This window comes from Lissotriton helveticus, chromosome 3_1 (assembly GCF_964261635.1).
Source record: "Lissotriton helveticus chromosome 3_1, aLisHel1.1, whole genome shotgun sequence".
Classification (NCBI taxonomy): domain Eukaryota; kingdom Metazoa; phylum Chordata; class Amphibia; order Caudata; family Salamandridae; genus Lissotriton; species Lissotriton helveticus.
In genome coordinates, this window is record NC_136061.1 from 1,662,421,981 (window position 1) to 1,662,443,217 (window position 21,237).

The window sequence follows — 21,237 nt, forward strand, 5'->3', positions numbered from 1 at the left end:
ACAAGCATTCTATTGGCCATCAACACACCAAGTGAAGACTAGTTTATCTGCTTTTGCTGCAACCTTATCCCACACAAACCATCAACACACCAAGTGAAGACTAGTTTATCTGCTTTTGCTGCAACCTTATCTCACACAAACCATCAACACACCAAGCGAAGGCTAGTTTATCTGCTTTTGCTGAAACCTTATCTCACACAAACCATCAACACACCAAGGGAAGACTAGTTTATCTGCTTTTGCTACAATCTTATCTCACACAAACCATCAACACACCAAGTGAAGACTAGTTTATCTGCTGCCGCTGCATCCTTATCTCACACAAATCTACAGGGAACTTGGAAGAACCTATGTCCCTAAAACAAGTCACTGGTCTTTCATACAATCCCTTGAGGCTCTGACTTGATTGATAAAACGAGCCTCAGTAATCAGCTCATCTAGCTTTGAGAAAACAGTGTACAATTGCTAGTGCTGCTCTCAATGATGGACTGATCTTGTCACTTCATCAAAATCCGTCTCCAATCCTGATCATTTTTCGATCTGGCACCCCATTAGCTACATAGGAGTTAACTCTCCGCTAGTGGCCACAGTGCATAAATATACTATCACACCTTTCCGCCAATCATCCAGCAACCTCTAAACAGAAACATTATTGCAAGACACCATTAGCAGAATTACTGGAAGACAACAATCAGATACCTAGCCTTTGCCCTAAACACATTGTTGGACCTGGCCCTCTCTCTTTGCAACGTCTGTCTGAAAACATTTGCCTTCACCACCCTGTCTTCTGAACACATTTAAATTGGCTTTTAGGATTCTGTGCACTTTACCACTGCTAACTAGTGCTAAAGTGCTTGTGCTCTTGCCTCTAAATACGGTACAATTAGCTTACAACCAATTGGCACATTAACATTTACTTGTAAGCCACTAGTAAAGTGGTACGCATGTACCTTGGAATTGCTGCTGCATGGCACAATACCCTACATCCAGAACATAAGGTATAATTCTCAGCAGGCCTAACCTGGTTCCTGTATCCAGCTAACACTCCATCGCGGTCGGCATGAACGTGCAACTTTGTCCTGGTCTGCCACAACCAGATAACTGCAGTTGACCCTTTGTGCATATAGGCACTATTTTGAACAAAATCTTTAAATTTGCATATCTACGGTTTTACTAATTGGATTTTGTTGTTGTGGTGTCAAATAATTTATTACATTTTACTCTATTTTTCTAAATTAGTGTAAGATTTTCCTTATGTTGTGTTTTCTCTTTATTACTGTTTAAGTGCTGCATAAATACTTTGCAAATTCATTCTGAGTTAAGCCTGACTGCTTTGTGCCAAGCTACCAGAAGGTTAAGCACAGGTTCATGTAGTGACATTTTGTATTTCACACTGAAAGAGATTGAGGTTGTTGCTGGAGAAGAGCTCACACTTCCCTCAACCAATAACCCAATTTCTTACACGCCTCAGCTACACTGCTTCATCAGGCATTCATTGAGTTTGATTATCAAGTCTGTAATGGTAACTATCCATTAAGGGCTACCTTCTGTCCAAAGGACTAAACATTATTTTCATACCATTACGGCAGCCACATAAATAAGCAATGCTCTGCTGCCACTATTCCAATCGTCTTCTCAAGAGAAATCACTCTTGGATCTTATTTTCCATTCTTTTCAAAACTCAGAGTGCTCCAGGCCCAAGAGATTATTTTCTTCAAGCTGTTCAGTCCAATTTATACATATGTTGCTTTAGCACCTATAGATTGTCTATAGCCCTCACTACCTGCCATTAGACAGGTAGCAGTGACACCAGGCACGGCCCGTGCAGGGCGTTATACTGGGGCGGTGACGTCAGGCTGGGGAGGGTCAGGATGGGGGGTTGTAAAATGCGGGATATGGACCATTAGAGGTAAGTACCGAAAAAAATGAATAAAACGAATTTCATTGCCCACGCTGCATCACATTTGGCGATACAGCGTGGGCAACGAAATTCGTTGTATTAATTTATTTTGGTACTTATCTCTAATGGTCCATATCCCGCATTTTACAACCCCCCACCCTGACCCTCCCCTGCCTGACGTCACCGCCCCAGTATAACGCCCTGCACGGGCCGTGCCTGAGTGACACCATCCTTATGATAGGTTGACACCAACCTCTTGTCTGTGTAAAGATTCCTGTCTTCTGGGATCTTTTCCAACCCTCTGCCCGCCATTTCAACTTCAAAGCAGCCTATCCTCTTCTCTAGTAATTTTGCCCTTTATTGGCAGAGGCATCTCGCCACTCCCCTCCTTCTCTATGTGCCTCTCAAAGAATTAATACATCCACGTTGCCATATTAACAATGGAAATCAGGCACTCTCTGCCTTCTCTCAAACCTTAGCAAGGCACTCATAGCAAGAATTTACTGCAAACTGCTAGTACTGGAAAGCAATGCACTATACCCAGACAAGACTCCTATCTAGCATGTTGCATAGTTTGTAGACCGTATAATTTTACATAACCTAGACCTACTCTTTTTAGCAGAAACATGGTTCTTTATTTTGATTCAACATTTTTTTGCCCTACAGCAATGGCATTTTACACAAGGGCAGAGTTGCCATAATGGGAGAAGCCTAACCATTATTCGTTAACATAAATGGTCCTGTAGAGTAGTAGACTTCCCCTTCTTCGAGCTGATGTCAGCATTGATCAAGCTTACAGAGAACAAAACTATTTGCCTTCACATAATTTATCATCTTTCCCCTGAACATTTTTAACGATCTCCTTTCATCTATGTCAATGCACTACTCCATCAGTAGTTTCCTTGAAGACTAACATTCCTAGGAACATTGCTACAACCCACTCAATTGCAGATGATTGGAAATGTGTTTGTTACATTACCTCAATTAATGTATTTCCTTCCCCAAATCACAACAAATACAAAAGACTGGGCCAGATCATAGCTTCTCAGTACACTATAAACATTCAAAAAACCATTAGGCTAGACTTGTGGACCACTCAGCCATTACGGTTTACACTGTCCTTCTAAAACCCTGTGCAAATGGTCAAACTAAACTAAAGAAGAGCTGAAAAACACCCATAACAGACATTTTCCACCCTGAATTGCCCCCCCCCCCCAAAAAAAACCTGGAACTTTGAATCTAAATGTCTTCCAAATTATGGAAGACCTACAAAACTGAGACTCTGGACGTTTTTAATACAGCAGTGCCATTAACTCTTAAATCTGTCAGGGAAAGAATCTCTAATGCATGGTACACCAAGAGCTATACATTAGTAAAACCTGATCGAAATATGTAAAAACGCATATATAGAAAACCTCAGAGTACAAACCTTTATCTTACGTCAATTAAACCAGTAAAGCCAGCTTAATAAAAACATGCACTCAAGGTGCAAACTGTTTCCCTTATACTCAAAATTATCAATGCATGATTCAAAGGAGGAACCTTCCCAATATCACCAAAATAGGGACAGTTTACACCTCTTGTGAAGAAACCCAACCTTGACATCCTCGACTTCCAAAATCTTAAACTAGTATCCAAATTGCCCTTCTTTTATTTTATAAATCTTTTTATTAAAAATACATCGGTAAGTAATACAATACAGAGGGTTGTGGAAGTTATACATTACAGTACGCACGAGTGGAAGGATACACTGACTTCACATACGAGAAACATTACGGGGAAATGGGGTCATCATGCTCAATACTGCGAGGCGGCGTACAAATCTCTCCTCTATAAACACTCCACGGGTTCCAGATACGGGACCATTTCTTAGGGCACCCCCTTGCCAGATATACAGTTTTTTCCCTAAACATACACCAATCAAGGTTTTTCCCCCAGGCATCTAAAGTAGGCGGTTGTGCTGCCCCCTCCAAAGTTGGGCGATGTTTCTTTTGGCCAACATGAACCCTAGAGTGGCCCATTGCTTCTGAGAAGCGTTCAAATCCGTGGGCTCCCAAATATTTAGAAGACATTGTCTCGCCTCCGGGCGGAGGGACACACATAACACCTCGCTGACTGTCGTGGATTTGGAGCCAGTAAGAGTTGATATGCGTGCATTCCCAGATAGTGTGCATGAACGTGCCAGTAAGGCCGAATCGCCTTTTAGATTCTCCCGAGTCAGACCACCCCATGTGCACTAACCGGGGCCCGTTATGTATATCTTATGAAAGATTATAAGCTGAACTATTCACAAGCGTGCCGGGATAGCCACCTCTTTAGGGGAGGACACTGCTACTTGCTAATCCTCAACGTCTAGTTCTATCTCATCATGAATCCACTTATCCCGCAGTGTCTGGAGAGGGTCTGCCAGGTGATTGATTAACTTTTTGTAAATTAATGAGATCGTTTTTTCGGGGAGGTGTCCGTCCAAAACTCTGTCCTCCAGGGGAGAAGCCTCCGGGGGATCAGTTTCTCTAGGCAACGAAGACTGGAGTGAGTGTAAAACTGTATGTAAACAAAATGTTTTGTGTCTGGAAGCTCATATTCGCTCTGAAGCGTACTGAAGGACTTGACCCCTCCTCCTCCCCACACATCTTTGAAAGCTGAAATTCCGATCAGATGCCATCTATCGAAACCCTTCATTTTCCATAGATCGCCCAGTTTCTCTGAATCCCAAAGAGGGGTGCCTAAGGTTAGTTTATGTTTCCAACCAAGCGAGTTGGTAGCATCATGCCAAATTTGAACGGAGTGTTTCGTGGGGCCTGTCAACAAAAACCGTTTAGGTCGGGAATACAGTGCTCTACCGTAGTTGCCACCCGGAAGGAGCCACCTGTCCATGGCGTAGCACGGATCGTCCGCACGACCATACGTACCGTGATTGATGGCTGCCAGATGGGAAGCCCAATAGTATTTCTTGATATCTGGGAGACTAATGCCTCCATCGTACCAGTTTATAGTTAGTTTGTTCAGGGCTATGCGGGGCCTGCCGTCCCATAATAGATCTCTCTGAAGGCCGTCAATCTCCCTAAAGTAATGGGCTGGAACCAGATCCAAGGTGTTTTGTAGGGCATAGAGGAATCTTGGTAAGGCCATCATTTTGAATTGGGCGGCCCTGCCCAGGAGGGAGATAGGGAGTGTCTTCCAACTGGTGATGTCACCTCTGAGTTTTTGAACAGGGGGAAGAAGATTTCGGGCATAGCAGACCGAGGGGGCGAGTGAGAAAAAAATCCCCAAATATTTGAATCCAACCGTATTGATTTGTATTTGACAGTTCCGGACTGGGACAGGAGGGTCCCCACTCAAGACAAATAATAGGGGCTTCCCCCAATTGATGGAAAGCCCAGAGAATCTGCCGAAGATGGTAAGGATATCTAACACTACTACAAGAGATTTTCTAGGGGAGGCCAAGTAGAGCAGTATGTCGTCCGCATACAAAGATATGTGGTCCTCCCATCCGAGGGACCACCACAGCCCCCTTATCATTGGGTCCCATCGGATCCAAGCAGCAAGGGGTTCCAAGGCAAATTGCCCTTCTTGGGAACAATCATTGAAAAAATTGTTTCAATAAAACTCCTGGTACATACGTGGATCAATAACATACTTATCAGGACTGAAACCAGAATGCAGCATTGAAACCGCAACACTAGCGATACTTGATGGCGTACTCAAACCCTGGACGGATGTGACTCATGCTAGACTTACTATTAACCTTTGATTTTCGAAACAATGAAAGCCTTCCCACCATCCAAGCCAACATGATGGGAACTGAAGTCAAATGGTTCTCGCATTTCCTATCATTAAGATCTCAATTAGTTCAGATGAAATCATTCAGATCTCCTTTAACACTAAAATGTGGGGAGCACCAGAGGTTCTATATTATCCTCCAACTTATTTAATAATTATTAGCACTGGGTTCCATGGTAAAAGAAAAGGGAATACACATTCTTCAGTATGTAGATGATAACTATCATTACTTGAAAATCCCCAACCCATGAAACAGTCTTGAAAGGCCTTCTGGGTAAAACTAAAGGACGATATGAACATGTTCTCTCTTAAACAAGACCAAGCTAAAACAGAGTTTCTTCTCCTATGCTCAATATAACCCATCCTACCAATACCATCCTGACTTTACATACTCCTCTGTTGGTATGTTCCTCACACTGGTCCGTTTAGAAAAATCATTCTAATTTATCATTGAACAAAATATAACTATGCAGCTCCATATATCTAACCTGGGTAAACCCAACCTGTTCCAACTTTTCCTCAGCAGGGAACTCAAGCCTTCTACCCTACCGGCAGCAAGGGGTTCCAAGGCAAATTGCCTTTCTTGGGAACAATCATTGAAAAAATTGTTTCAATAAAACTCCTGGTACATACGTGGATCAATAACATACTTATCAGGACTGAAACCAGAATGCAGCATTGAAACCGCAACACTAGCGATACTTGATGGCGTACTCAAACCCTGGACGGATGTGACTCATGCTAGACTTACTATTAACCTTTGATTTTCGAAACAATGAAAGCCTTCCCACCATCCAAGCCAACATGATGGGAACTGAAGTCAAATGGTTCTCGCATTTCCTATCATTAAGATCTCAATTAGTTCAGATGAAATCATTCAGATCTCCTTTAACACTAAAATGTGGGGAGCACCAGAGGTTCTATATTATCCTCCAACTTATTTAATAATTATTAGCACTGGGTTCCATGGTAAAAGAAAAGGGAATACACATTCTTCAGTATGTAGATGATAACTATCATTACTTGAAAATCCCCAACCCATGAAACAGTCTTGAAAGGCCTTCTGGGTAAAACTAAAGGACGATATGAACATGTTCTCTCTTAAACAAGACCAAGCTAAAACAGAGTTTCTTCTCCTATGCTCAATATAACCCATCCTACCAATACCATCCTGACTTTACATACTCCTCTGTTGGTATGTTCCTCACACTGGTCCGTTTAGAAAAATCATTCTAATTTATCATTGAACAAAATATAACTATGCAGCTCCATATATCTAACCTGGGTAAACCTAACCTGTTCCAACTTTTCCTCAGCAGGGAACTCAAGCCTTCTACCCTACCGGCAGACTTAGCCATTTTAGCTGATTTCTCTGAAGCCTCCATACCACCTCTCAATGCCATTTAGTAGCTGCAGCAAAGCCTAGTTAAGGTAGCAAAAAATCAGATGGCATCACATTCATTTTAGGAGACCTCAACTGTCTACTACTTGAGACTAGAACCTACTTCAAAAAATCTTGCCAAACACACAAGATGCTACACCTCAGTCAGCTGCCCTACCCACAGAGCAAAGTCTACATCAAGGAGGACATAGATACACCAGAGGTAAATCAACATGTCTTATTGAAATCCCTATTGTGAAAAAGTGTCCAAAACTCTCAACTAAGCAGTCTCCAGTCAAGATCCCATAATGTAGAATAGCTTCCCTGAAGATTTCAGGCGCAATTTCAACCTCCTAGCCTTCCTAAAGCTCTACAACTCACTTATTCAGACTCCATCTAGAACTAGGAAATGTGTCTACATTCTACGGTTGCAACTGTTACTGGTTTAATGTTTTGTGATTTTACATTCAGTTTCTTCTACAACTATAGACAGAGCCTCTCTGTGTTAATATCTAGGTATATGTAATCTGTTGTTTTCGTGAAGCATTCTGCTGCCCATGTGTGAAAGGTCTGCTATATATAAATAGCACAATAAATAAACACAAAAAAATAGACTAGATGGGATAAGTGCTGTCTTCACCCCAATCTTTTTTCAAGGTCATGACAGGTACGAGTGTTGCGCCAGGGGCTGGCTATTCTCCTTTTTATCACTGGCCCAAGTCAAGACCAAGGGGAAGTGTACTGGCACGGACACAAAAGAGGTCCTGTTTAGGATGGTACTACCACCTATTCTCTGAGACTGTATTTTGTAGACCACTTATTGGTGCCTTTTCTAACCAAGCAAACACAATGTCACCAATGCTCCAGACTGCCAATTCTAAAGGTACTTGCAGTATGACAGTAGTGGCAAAAGTGTTTGTGCCATCAGAATTTGTAAAAGAAAAGCCTAAGTATTCTTGCTTTAGTTAACATGGATATTATAAATGTTGAATCTTTTTTTGCAGCTTCTCCTCCTGGATAAGTCTCAAACTAAGGGTAGCATCTGACTTGTAGCATTATTATTGTAATGTGAGTAGCCAGGTTCATTTTGACAGTTACAGAATTTCAGTATGATACATAAACTCCTGTAATCCTTTCATAAAAGTCTGTCCCTAATTTCTTATTACAATTTACTGGTCACATAACATCTCACCATAAGAATACATTATATCTGTATTCCACTGTATTGATGTATTAATGTTGATTTCTGATATTATAATGCCTGCTGCTGGGGACAGTAGCATTAACAACACTTTCCTGCTCAGCGTGCATGCCTCTTAATTCTGCAGCCCCACTTACTGAGTGGCTACCAGAAAAATCACTTCTAATTCCAAATTATTTATTCTGATCCGCAAATCTATTCAAATGAGTGTTGCTGTACTTGATTGGGTAAAACAATCTTATACTGCCACTCCTAAAGAAAAATCTTGCCAAAATGTAATAGAGCGGAAGGATGCCATGCAGACACGAGCTTTCTCCAAAATAAACTATTTTGAAAATGATCACCTCTCCTTCTGCATACGCTGGTGTCAGTGCTGGAGGTCACCAGTACCTTGTGGAACACTTCTTTCCTTTTTTAGGTCGAGTATTGGCAGCACATGCGCTGATCTGCGAGCCATGCTGTATTCAGGTAGGGACTTGAAGCTCCGTCCACTCTCCGCCCATATTTTTCATTAGTTTGTATCGTTGCCCACTGTTATCTGGGGCGGTTCATTGGTCAATAGGCTTAGTAGTCCCTTCTTAGTACCGCCTTGTGTCATTTTGCAACCTCCCATGGCGACACCCCCTGTTACATGGCTTCGATTACAGCCTCCAAGCACTATTTTCTCAAATAGCCTTGTCCTGACTGGAAAAGAAGGCAGGACTTGATCTCTCCTCAAGCTTTTAAAAAAATAATTAATAGCATGAACGCATTTGCAATGCAATAGGTCTCGCAATTGCAAGAATGTAACCAATTGGCATTGCAAATGACAATGTCTTTTATTTATATGGTTTTAAAACAACATATAAATAAAAGGCAGTGTCATTTACAATTCCAATAGCTCAAACTCTCGTAAATGCAAGACCTATTGCATTGCAAATGTTTGTTTTCTGAAACGTTGAGGGTGTTGGCAATTCGGTGACCAAGTCCTCTCTGACAAATTTCCGAACATATCTTGTTGCAAACAAGAAAAAACCTCAAAATGCATCCCTATTCTCTTCCGAGCTCCAGAAGCGAAACGCTTGTTCTATTGCATGTGCTTAATTGCACCATCCAGTTATATTCTAAACATCTAAGAAGTGTCCTTCTAAAGACCCCTCCTGTGACCAATGCCTACATTCCTTTCCAATGTAGCCATTATTTATGGCAACTAAAAACAGCTAGCTGAATGAAAAGCAATTTCAACACCCCTCCCCCCCCTCCCGCCCCCACACCATCCCCCTTCCTTTAGCGGTGCACTCTTATTAAGCTACAGCCATTTCCAATCTCCACTCCCACCCTTTTCAGAAACAGCCCTTTGGCCGTCCTGAGAGACCAATGAGGTATCGGCTAGCCTTTTATTCCACTCATTGGTCCTTCCTAATTCAACCCATTATCTACTTAAGTTTCATAGAATCTTCTGGTGCATCTTTGCTCCATGAAACGAAGCTCCAGGCCAGTGCCTCAGTGCAAAACATCACCATCATTTCAGGATCTCATCAGCATGGCAGGGAGCGGGGAGTTGATCTCTTGGCAATATGCCTCAAAGGAGCTCCTATGCAATATCTCTAACAGGGTGAAACCTCTGTTTTCTCCTTTTAAGGTCTATTTAAACACTACTTCCTGTGATACTTCGCCTCTCAGGGCATGCAAGTAGGAGACCGCAAGTAGGAGACCGGAAGTGAGACCTACATGCAAAATGGGCATCTGCCATTGAGCCCAATTGACTCTGTCCCACCTCAGTAAAGGGATGTCTAACAATGCGAGGAATTAACCTGGATGAGTCAATCTTGTATTTTTAGTATGTCTGTGGAGGGAGTAAAGGCCAGGAAAGAAAATCAAGATGGAGACTCCAGCTTCTCTAGAACTGCTTCTCTGTGATTGTCACGTATAAAGGTTGAACTAGCACTTTGGTAAACGAAGCGGTGGTGGAGTCAAACCTCATTGCAGGGGACCATGGCTTTTAGATTGGCTGCTTTAAATGCTGATTCCTCTCCTCTCCATCATGACCACCAGCCCTTCATTGGTTTGGACGCAAACGCGTCGCTGATGGGCTAACAACTCAAATGCATAAAGGGATGCTTATTATTATTATTATTATTGTGTCTTTTATAAAGCGCGCAGCTAAAAAGGTTTCTCCTCTGGTGATAGTATGGAGGAACTTTATGGAGATGCATCAACAATTTTATTTGTTTTTCTGCATCCATATGGACGTTTAAAGCAGACTGTATTTATTAATATTTATCGGAATGCAAAAGAGATTATTTGGGAAAAAGAATCAAAGACCTTTGGATTAATTTGACAGCCATTCAAAGAATATACCATAGAGCCCATTGAATTGTAAGCAATCTACAAGTAGTGGAGGATTTGCCATGGGAACAAATATATTTGTGATATTTTGTAGGTTAGTTAGATTCATCAACTAAATTAAAATGGACTTGCTTTTTCAAAAGTCTCAAAAAATACTACAAAGGAATGAAAACATCAAAAACCTCAAATAAAAAAAAACAATATACAGAAGCAATCTCAAAAAGTAATTGCATTCATCAGACCTAATGGAACCTTTCTAAATCAACAACCCAGAGTTCCAGAACCCGTTCATAGGGCCACAGGGCAAGCACGGTTTACTGGGCCTCAACCAATATGGTTGGGGATATTCATCATTTATATCCTGGGGTCAGTTTGTAGTACGGGTTAACAGCCTCAATGCTCAAGCAATCAAACATAAGGAGCTATAAGCGAATGTCCAGCCCAGTGCTTCTCTTTCAAGAAAAAAGACACACCAAAACGTAATAAAGTTCATAAAGAAGAAGCAGATGTACTGGGACGCACACTGCGGAGTCTATAGGGTACACTACATACAGAACCAAAGTCCTAGACCTAAATGCAGTTGCAGGTTCACTATGGTAAAGCAGAGCAGCTTTCCTGTAATCTGTGACCCTAGATCAGTCCGTATTCCTGGAGTATGCAGTTTTTGTATGTGACTTGCAGCTATCTCGTAAAGGTCCACCAAAGTCTGTTTAGACAATTCAGAGTTGATGTCTCTACGGCATTGTTGCTTTACAGCGCACACTTGGAACTTCCAAGCCCCAGTGTGCAGCTATTGTCTGCATGGGGCAAGGGGTCACTGAAGCTTGTTTCAGTGGCAATACCTCTTTCTCTGCTTCAGCTACTGAAGATTGCAGAGGCTCAGATACGGCACATGAGAAAGTGGTTACAGCTCTTGCAGGGGGTATCTTGTTCTACTGGTCCTTGGTGCAGGAACAGATCCTCACGTACAATGAAGGCATAATCAGCATATGTCCCCAGTCTGCTGTGGCTGTCACTGTACTGGAAGCTCTGGTGAATTGTTGGTTATGAACTTGGATTCATAGCCATACAGTGACATTGGAAGACCCTCTTGTTCAAGCAAGTCTGCTTCTTATGGACTGCTCCTCTCCAGGACTTGAAAACTGGTCTTTTCCTTCTTGGGAAGGCAGATTCGGTAGGACAAGGCAATGCCTTCTCACTAAGCAGATCTCTGGCAGACCCACAACTGTTCCAGCAAGATGTGCAGATTTAAGGTGATGTTCCAAATCCAAGTAATGTTCCTTTTACCTGGCTATTGGCGATACCAGCCCTAGAATGCACAGGTCCTTGAGTACTCTGAGGATTAGCCCATCTTTGGTCATGAAAGTGGAACAAAGTAGGAAGGTTTAAGCCCCACTTCTATAAATAGTTTTCAGACAGTGGATGTGGATATAAAGTTCAGGAACCGGTTTGGACGGGGGTTCCTTTTCCTAACTTCATCTTCTTTCTGCATTGCAGGCAATTCTTCGTGTAATTTGATAGCTATCCCAAAAGCAGTGATCATGATGGATCCAAGTAGGAGTGCCCATAACATAGGCACAATAAGTGTGAATTCTTGCAACTGTTTTTCATCAACCGTCCTCGATGGGCCCCTCATGAAAAGACAAATGGTCCAGGCCCTACCTAGAAACTTCCCTTCCTCTTACAACTGAATCTGCTGACTCACCCCCATTCTACTACCACTACCCAAATGCCAGTGCTCCAAGAGGGCTAGCCAACAATTCCATGCCAAATAGGGCACATCCTAAAGGCAGCCCTTTCTCCTTCCCTTTCACGTCAGTGTCTGAAGCTACATCCTCAAGGCCAGGAATGCAGGCAATACACTTCCACTCCCTGGGGAGGCTGCATCAATACCTCTGTCTTGTGCCATGTCAAAACCAAGAGCAATCCTCAATAGATCCCACTGGCTACAGCATACACACTCACAAACAACATGGAGTCCTCCTAGTAGGCACTGTACACACAATATGCACTTGACAAACACACAGAGTTACCAGCACAGGGTCTGGGCAGGATACACAAGCAGAACTTTGGATGAGTGGGACAGAGGGATTGCTCTCTTTCTTGCAACAGGGAGAAAGGACTGTTGAATCACTATGGATTCATACACAGAATGCTGCTACCACCACTCATGTGCATGCACCATGATAAAGCAGTGGTCTTCTGTCAGTAAAGGAGTATGCTTTTGGCATTTTCCAATTGAATTGGAAGACAGCGTCTGTGTCTCATGGTCAATTTTGGGCCTAATCCTCAGCACACACAGGATTTTGCAAGTGTAGGCCCAAAAGAAAATCTTGATACCAGATTCACTTGCAGGTGGGTAACTCAGGACAGGGGTGCACCTCAATCTAACATGTAAGGGACATTTCCCATCCCAATAAAAATCCATGTTTATGTCCAGTGAAGAGGGCTTTTTTTTACATAGCTCATTATATTACACTCATAAGCACTGATTAGTCCTGCCAATGTGCAGGTAGAACTTTATCCAATAAATCTTCTGAAGTGTAGATGTTCGACTTTCTTCAGGAAGCCCTGCAGAGTCACTTAAGAGAGAAAATATTAAGCAGCCTGTAGGAGGAGGTTACAATGGCCAAATTTTTCATTTTGCAGATAAAAAAAGGTTGCCAGGAGAGGGTTAGCGAGCTCCAAGCTTTGTGTTCTCACGAACCTTACACAGTTTTCCATTCTTTTAAGGTGGTTATGAGAACTCACCAAGAATTCCTCCCTAAGGTAGTTTCAGATTTCCATGCTAATCCCACATTCTTTCAGAATCCATCCACACGAGCCTAAGAGAGATCTTCATTCTTCAGATGTACGGAGAGTGTTAAAATTGTATCTCCATAAAGCACGCGACATCCACAGATCAGACCAATTATACACTAATTCTGGTCCAGTCTGCACTGGTCTAGCCACTTCTAAGCAATCCATTTCAAGATGGATGGTTTCTTGCATCCTGTTATGTTATCAGAAAGCTAATAAAGCACTCGATGCCAGACCAAAAGCACATTCCAGTAGAGGTAAAGCAGCCACCGCTGCCCTAATGCGTAATATTCCCATTACAGAGATTTGGAAGGCAGCTACATGAAAGTCTATTTGCACGTTCATCAAACATTACTGCCTTGATTCTGATGCTAGGGCAGATGCCAAAGTAGGGTAGGCCTCACTCTATTTGCTTAAACTGCTTCTGCAATTCACTCTCTGTTTTTGTCACCGCTATAAGCAGGTATGGGCTTGCTATTCTATTTTGTGCCTATGACTATACATGGAAATCCCCAACGAGAGAAGAAATAGTTTCTTACCTGTAACTTCAGTTCTCTTGAAGGGGTATTTCCATGATAAGTCATAAGCAACCCTCCCTCCTCCCCCCTTATATTTATCATCATTCTTCACCTAAAAAAGAACTGAAGTAACTGCCTCTAGCCATGCATGACTGGATACTGGAGGTCTCTGGGGCCTTAAAGACACCATGCCTATTTTCAGCTCTTGTATTGGCAGCCTATGAGACTACATTGTCTTGTGCTTCTTAATTTCTACACTCTTCTAAAAAAGGGATTGTGAAAGACATTTGAATTGTTTTATAAAAGCATTATGCATTAATATGTGTAGACACCTCTCCAGGCAACCTCTTTTATCTGCAAAATGAAGAACTTGCCCATTATAGTCTCCTCCTTTCTTAAGTGATTCTGTAGGATTTCCCGGAGAAAAGTGAACATCTACACTTAAGAAGATATATTGGATAAAGTGCTCCAGGGTTCCCGCATGTGGGCGGGATTATTCAGTGCTTATGACTATACATAGAAATCCCCTATGAGAGGAATAAAAAGTAGTAGTCGATGATTTACCGGCCTTAGAAGGGTGGAAGGCTGAGTTGACCAGACTGGGCTTTGAACTCAGGAGCTACAGTTTACAGCAGATGTCTGTAGCAGGTATTTTATCTCACTGTGCCATCTTGCCACCAAAACTTGTTAAAGGTTTTAAGACGGGGTGCTCCGTGTGACAGTCTCTTCATAAAGCCAATCTTTTTATACATGACTGCTTTATAAAAATAAGTTATTTCATTAACATATTGATATCCAAGTGAAATGTGTGTAAAGATTCTCTCCAGTGGCGCCTCCAGATATAAGCTCAGTGCTTTACACATCTGCATAAGGCACAAAAGAGGTTGCAAATATACCAACAAAGCGCTAGAAGGTTCCAGCTATTCGAGAACCGATTACTTCACCTGAAACTTCTCTGCAGAGAAGACACAGCTTTTGGTAAGTTCCTGAGCCTTTTCCGCATACGGAACCCTCTCCAAACTGCTTGTATTAAACATGCGGCATGATGGAGTTTCTGCAACAAAACAGCAAAAGTATGAGGTCAAAGAACAGCATATAAATTGTCTGTTTATCAACTAACTGCTTTTCAGCCAATTCAAATTTTTCAATTGGCTGCATTGTACTTTGAGGTATCTTTCCTTTACAAAGGTAAACAGCATTCATAATGATTGATGTGCAGTAGTTAAAACAAAAGGAAACTAGTCTTCTTTATATGGCAAATTATACTTGAATGGACAGTTAAAATATGTATAAAAGACTGGGTGACATGTGAATGTGCAAGTGAATTGAAACATCTCACTCAATTACAGCCTTGTTGCCAACTACCATGGTTCACCAGCAGAGTAGAGTTAGTAGAGCTTGCCATTTGTAATCAGTTTGGAGGCCTGATGAAAGCAGAAAGGTCAGCTTCTTTATTGATTGTTGTTGACAATCCTTATCACCAAAAATTATTGCACACTCAGTATAGTCATGTACATCCTTAGTATTCTATTGTTTCATCCTGTAGTTCTTTTCTTTATTTTTTTGCTACAAGACATTAGAAGTTTTAAATACTTCTTCACTGTGCCAGGTTTTTTGAGCCAGCTACTTGGTTCCAAATAACAAACCATACATTTCTGAAAACTAAACACCAAAGGGAGTACACGTTGGTGTAACTTGCATGGATCCCACAATGTGTTCTTACTAAGAAAGCCCTGAAAACATCAAACTTTGGTTACAATCTGAGATTTTTCTCACACTTCTGTGAGGGAAAGTTCAAGAAGCTGCTAGGAGCCACAAAATAGCCTATATGGAAATGGTGTTTCTTAAAGTAGTGCAAGACCTATGACGAGTCGCATACCACATACAACCACCAACTTCGTTGGTAGCACATGCCCTGGGAAGCACCCTAATGTAAGTCTTGGGTGTGTGCTGGCTTCAGTCTTGGTATCAGTCATGCAGTTTGCAGGAATATGTTCCTGGTTTAGGTGTCACTGCAGCAGAATTAAGAATTGCTCCAAGGAGCAAATGTGAGGGTCACCCCCTTCACTTAGACCAATAGCCCGATTCTGTTTCTTTACCACATTACATTCACTTTCCTTTGAACCAGAAGGAATCCTAGTCTGGGGAAACCTGCAGCACACTGGATTAAGTTGAGTCGGAATCCTATATGAGGAACAACCTACGGAACTTATGTGTGCCCTGATCCAATCCCAGTTTATTTGTAGATGACATGTCCTTTGACCTCACAAGGGTGCTGTCTGCACGTCTGAAACCCCAAATAAATAAATTAGATACCTTAAGTCTGAACACTAGGAGCATGTACCAAACGCTTGTTATGATTATTGCAGGACACTGCTCTTGGGGAATGTCAGAAAGTGCGTTATTAGTTGGGGATGATGCGGGTTCTTCACAAGTAATGGCTAGGGCGTTCGACCTCGGACCTGGGGACCTGGGTTCGAGTCTCGGTAACGACGCTAAAAACAAAAACATCCTGTGATTCTGGACAAATCACTTAATCTCCCCGTGCCTAACAAAAAATTCATGTGTGTCCTCATGTAATGTAACTGGTACTATGTAAAGCGCTCTGATACCTGATTCGGTTCGGGTCTAGTTCTCGCTATATAAAACTCTAAAAAAAAAAAAACAACAAAAAAAAAAAATTACCAACATGGGATCAAAGCATTGTGGGACTGGCCTCTAGGGCCATCAGGCACTGCCCGAAGAGCTGGACTGACAGGTTAGTGTGTGGGCGGTTTTGTTTGCCTATTGTGGGCCGGTTTTATAGTCTGCAGGAATTATTTTTACTCTTGATTTCTCTGGAATTAAAACAATTATTGCCGGCACCAAGCTCAAATCCATGCAGTATCCCATACCTTGCAGGACACTGAAACAGCAATCTTTACAATTCCAAAACTGCCCAAATTTGCAAACATGCGACACTTTTTAGCTAATTAGTTCTCTAATGGGGCCACTTTATTTTGTCACAGTTCGACCCTAGATCAAAATACCCCTGGGGAGTACTTGACTCTCTGGGTAGTGAGGCAGAGCAGTACAAGGCCTACTAAAGGGAGGTGATGTGGCTAGTGACACAGCTCTCCAAGCAAAACATATAACACTTAATAAATCACCATCAAGTCAGTATAATTTCTTATGAAAAGGAAAAATACTTTATAGCACACACACTAATCAATACTACACAGTAACTTGCAAATATATATATATAAGATGGCAGATGGAAATTCCTATGGTGATACACTCTAAAAGGTAGCATCAGAGTAAAACCTGAACCGTAAAACCACAATACTCCAGACGTACGATGAACACAATATTATTGGGTGCAGTCATTAAAGTCAGACCTAATGAGTTTATCAGGCACACCGGTAAGCGCCACTACATTTTTTGCTGTAAACCCTTCGTTTTCCTCGGGTACATTGGCCCCATTTTCTCAGGACATTTTGGGGGGCTCTAGTTTTGCTGATGCCAGAGTCATCTTGGGTGGGACTAGGCCCACTTTGCCACTGAAGAAAAGACATACTAAGGGCCCTCATTCAAGGCAGAGAACTAGCCTTCTTTTTGCAACCATTTATCCTGTCCAATGGCAATTAATTTTTCCAACAATATAGTAGGCAGAGTTGTGGATTTGTTGTCCAAGAAGCTGGAATCCCTGGTTGTTTCTACCTTTTCTTCCTGTGAGCTTAGACTTGCTAAAATTGAAGGAGCAATGAATAACTTGAAGGGTCAACTTGTGGCGTTGTCACATAAAAGGCCTGAGAGGTGGGGACATCTGGTCTTATTTATTTATTTATTTTGGTGTCTTATAGAGCGCGAACTTGACCCGTGAGGGTATCAGAGCGCTGCCCCAACAACTCTAAAATTTTAAATAACTGAGCGGAGGGGGTACTGTGTTTCCTCACTTCAATCTGGGATTCCGCTTGTTCAGGCACTGGTTCCGCAATCTGCTTGCCCTACTACCCACAGCCCTATTCCGGCAAGAGGTATGTCCCTTGCTGCAAGGATAGAAGTTCTACATCCTCAGAATTCAGCTACAAGATCCCCTACTGCTGTTGACCACACAAACTTTAATCCTTTAACAGTTAATAACCCCTCATTAGTACATGTTGGGCCTTACAACTTAGAACGTCCACCATCAGCCACACCCTATAATATTTTGGCAAATGTCCCAGTGCAGGTGTCAAATGCGGTTGAAAATTAAGGTCCACTCAAAAACAAAGTGGTACAATGATTGCACAACAGAGTGGGCTGTAGTGTTCCTCTGTTTAAAGAAATTCTTATGGCCAGAAGATTTTCTTGGATTAGATCACAACCAAAGACATTGGATGGTGATTGTGTGTTAGTGAAGATTGATAACCCACAATTAGCAGCGTATTTGTTATCTCAGCTATCATCTAGCATTGTGCCTAAAGCAGGTATTTTTGTGTTTCCTTTGGGTTATCTTTGAAACCTCTCCTTCCTGTTTTAAGGGGGTCTATAGGTTCAACAGCTATTTCCACTGGCCCTTTAGTATCTATCACAACATCCTTGCCAGAGGTTAATGTTTCCACCTTTAACCGTTTCACTCCATAAAGCTCTCTAGGTGTTAAAGATTGACGCCCAATCCTGCTGACAGACGTCTGTCCCCACCTTTGGCTGACTCTAAGGGCAACAAGTTGGTTTTTGATATCAATTCATTCAGTTGGAACATAGCAGGTATCACCAGCAAGAAGGATAATTTGGCCCTTCACTACTTTTTGCCAATTTAAACACTGCATGTCTGCAAGAGACATGGGAAATAGCTTCTGACTTTTTTTAATGGTTTTCTTTCTCTTCCTGTTACTACCGTTCCTTCCACTCATGGGAGGTTTAGGGGAGGACTTCTTACTTTGGTTTATTAACCCTTGTATGTACCGTGTCTACAATTCATACCGGTTCTCCTAATTTAGCACCTGTTCAGTTGAAATTACTAATTCTCCTAGCCTGTAGGTATTTAACTTTTAAAATGCACCCTCCCAGCCTGAAAATCCCAGTTAAACAGAGACTCTTAAAAGCTTTTTTGACACATTGCCCAAATCATGTCGAGGGAAAAAAATGTTTAGTCATCCTAGCTGGTGATTTTAATTAACACCCTTATATAAATAGGTCTTTTTTTATCAGCCAGGTGACTCGAGTAATCCTTTTGTAGAACCCCTGCACTTCTCACATACTCCTGCAGGGGATCGTATGAATTCTTTCTTCGGTGAGCATAACTTAGTCTATACTCTTTCCTGATATGGTCACCTCTCCGGCAGGGTTTATTCCTACCTTTACCAGTCGTGGTGCAAACAGTGATATTGATTTTATTTTTATTTATTCTCCCCCCCCCTTTGATTGATCTGTGAACCAAGCTCGAGATTACCTAGAGCACAGCTTTCCAAACTTTTTATGTTGGGGACACACTTTTTGGAGATGCATCATTTTGGGACACAGTAAGGCAGTGTAGCGAGCGAACGTAGCGTAGCGAGCCCAAACTACCTAAGGGTGGTTCTGGGGTGGGGGGGTTCTCACTCACTCTGTCTCCCTCTCTCTCTCTGTAACTGTCTCCCTCTGTCTCCCTCCCTCTCCCTCCATCTCTCTTCCTCTGTCTCCCTACCCCTCTCTCTCCCTCTATCTCCCTCACTCTCTCTCCCTCTGTCTGTCGGTCTCCCTCTGTCTGTCTGTGTCTGTCTGTCTCCCTCTGTCTGTCTCTGTCTGTCTGTCTCCCTCTGTCTGTCTCCCTCTGTCTCCCTCTGTCTGTCTCTGTCGGTCTCCCTCTGTCTGTCTCCCTCTGTCTGTCTCCCGCTGTCGGTCTCTCTCTGTCTGTCTCTGTCTGTCTGTCTCCGTCTGTCTCTGTCTGTCTGTCTGTCTGTCGGTCTCCCTCTGTCTGTCTCTGTCTGTCGGTCTCTGTCTGTCGGTCTCCCCCGGTCTGTCTGTCTCTGTCTGTCGGTCTCCCTCTGTCTGTCTACCTCCCTCTGTTTCTCTGTCTGTCTCCCTCCCTCTGTCTCCCTCCCTCTGTCTCCCACTCTCTGTCTCCCTCCCCCTCTCTCCCTCCCTCTCTCTGTCTGTCTCTCTGTCTGTCTCTCGTCTGTCTCTCTGTCTATCTCTCGGTCTATCTCTCGGTCTCTGTCTGTCTACCTCCCTCCCTCCCTCTGTCTCCCTCCCTCTGTCTCCCTCCCTCTGTCTGGATGTCGCTCTCTGTCTCCCTCCCTCTGTCTCCCTCCCTCTCCCTCTGTCTCCCTCCCTCTCTCTCCCTATGTCCCGCTCCCCCTCTCTCCCTCTGTCTCCCTCCCTCTCTCTCCCTCTGTCTCCCTCCCTCTCTCTCCCTATGTCTCCCTCCCTCTGTCTCCCTCCCTCTGTTTCCCTCCCTCTCTCTCCCTCCCTCTCTCCCTCTGTCTGTCTCTGTCTGTCTCTGTCTGTCTCTGTCTGTCTCTGTCTGTCTCCGTCTGTCTGTCTGTCTCCCACCCTCTGTCTCCCACCCTCTGTCTCCCACCCTCTGTCTCCCACCCTCTGTCTCCCACCCTCTGTCTCCCACCCTCTGTCTCCCCCTGTCTGTCTTCCACCCTCTGTCTTCCACCCTCTGTCTTCCACCCTCTGTCTTCCACCCTCTGCCTCCCACCCTCTGCCTCCCACCCTCTGCCTCCCACCCTCTGCCTCCCACCCTCTGCCTCCCCCTGTCTGTCTCCCTCTCCTTCCCTCTGCCTCCCCCTGTCTGTCTCCCTCTCCTTCCCTCTGCCTCCCCCTATCTGTCTCCCTTTCCTTCCCTCTGCCTCCCCTGACTGTCTCCCTCTCCTTCCCTCTGCTTCCCCCTGTCTGTCTCCCTCTCCTTCCCTCTGCCTTCCCCTGACTGTCTCCCTATGCCTCCCCCTGACTGTCTCCCTCTCCTTCCCTCTGCCTCCCCCTGACTGTCTCCCTCTCTTTCCCTCTGCCTCCCCTGACTGTCTCCCTCTGCCTCCCCTGACTGTCTCACTCTGCCTCCCCCTGACTGTCTCCCTCTGCCTCCCCGACTGTCTCCCTCTGCCTCCCTCCCTCTGTCTGTCTCTCTCTCATTCCCTCTGCCTCCCCCTGACTGTCTCCCCCTCCTTCCCTCTGCCTCCCCCTGACTGTCTCCCTCTGCCTCCCCCTGACTGTCTCCCTCCCTCTGTCTGTCTCCCTCTCCGTCTCCGTCTCCCTCTGTATCCTTCCCTCTGTCTGAATCTCTCTGCATCCGTCCCTCTGTCTCCCTCTCTCTGTTTCCCTCTCTCTCCCTGTCTTCCTCCCTCTATCTCACTGTCTCCCTCCCTCTGCCTGTCACCCT

General features: G+C 43.5%; 1 protein-coding gene across 1 annotated transcript in view; it reads right to left on the reverse strand.

Annotated features, from left to right (window-relative positions):
• The window catches only part of IQCB1 (IQ motif containing B1), a 378,653-nt gene that overhangs the window by 239,330 nt on the left and 118,086 nt on the right, over nt 1-21,237 (reverse strand). Inside the window, exon 10 of the mRNA XM_078682448.1 lies at nt 14,855-14,964. Coding sequence (XP_078538574.1) covers nt 14,855-14,964 — 110 coding nt within the window. The remainder of the gene's footprint in view (nt 1-14,854; nt 14,965-21,237) is intronic.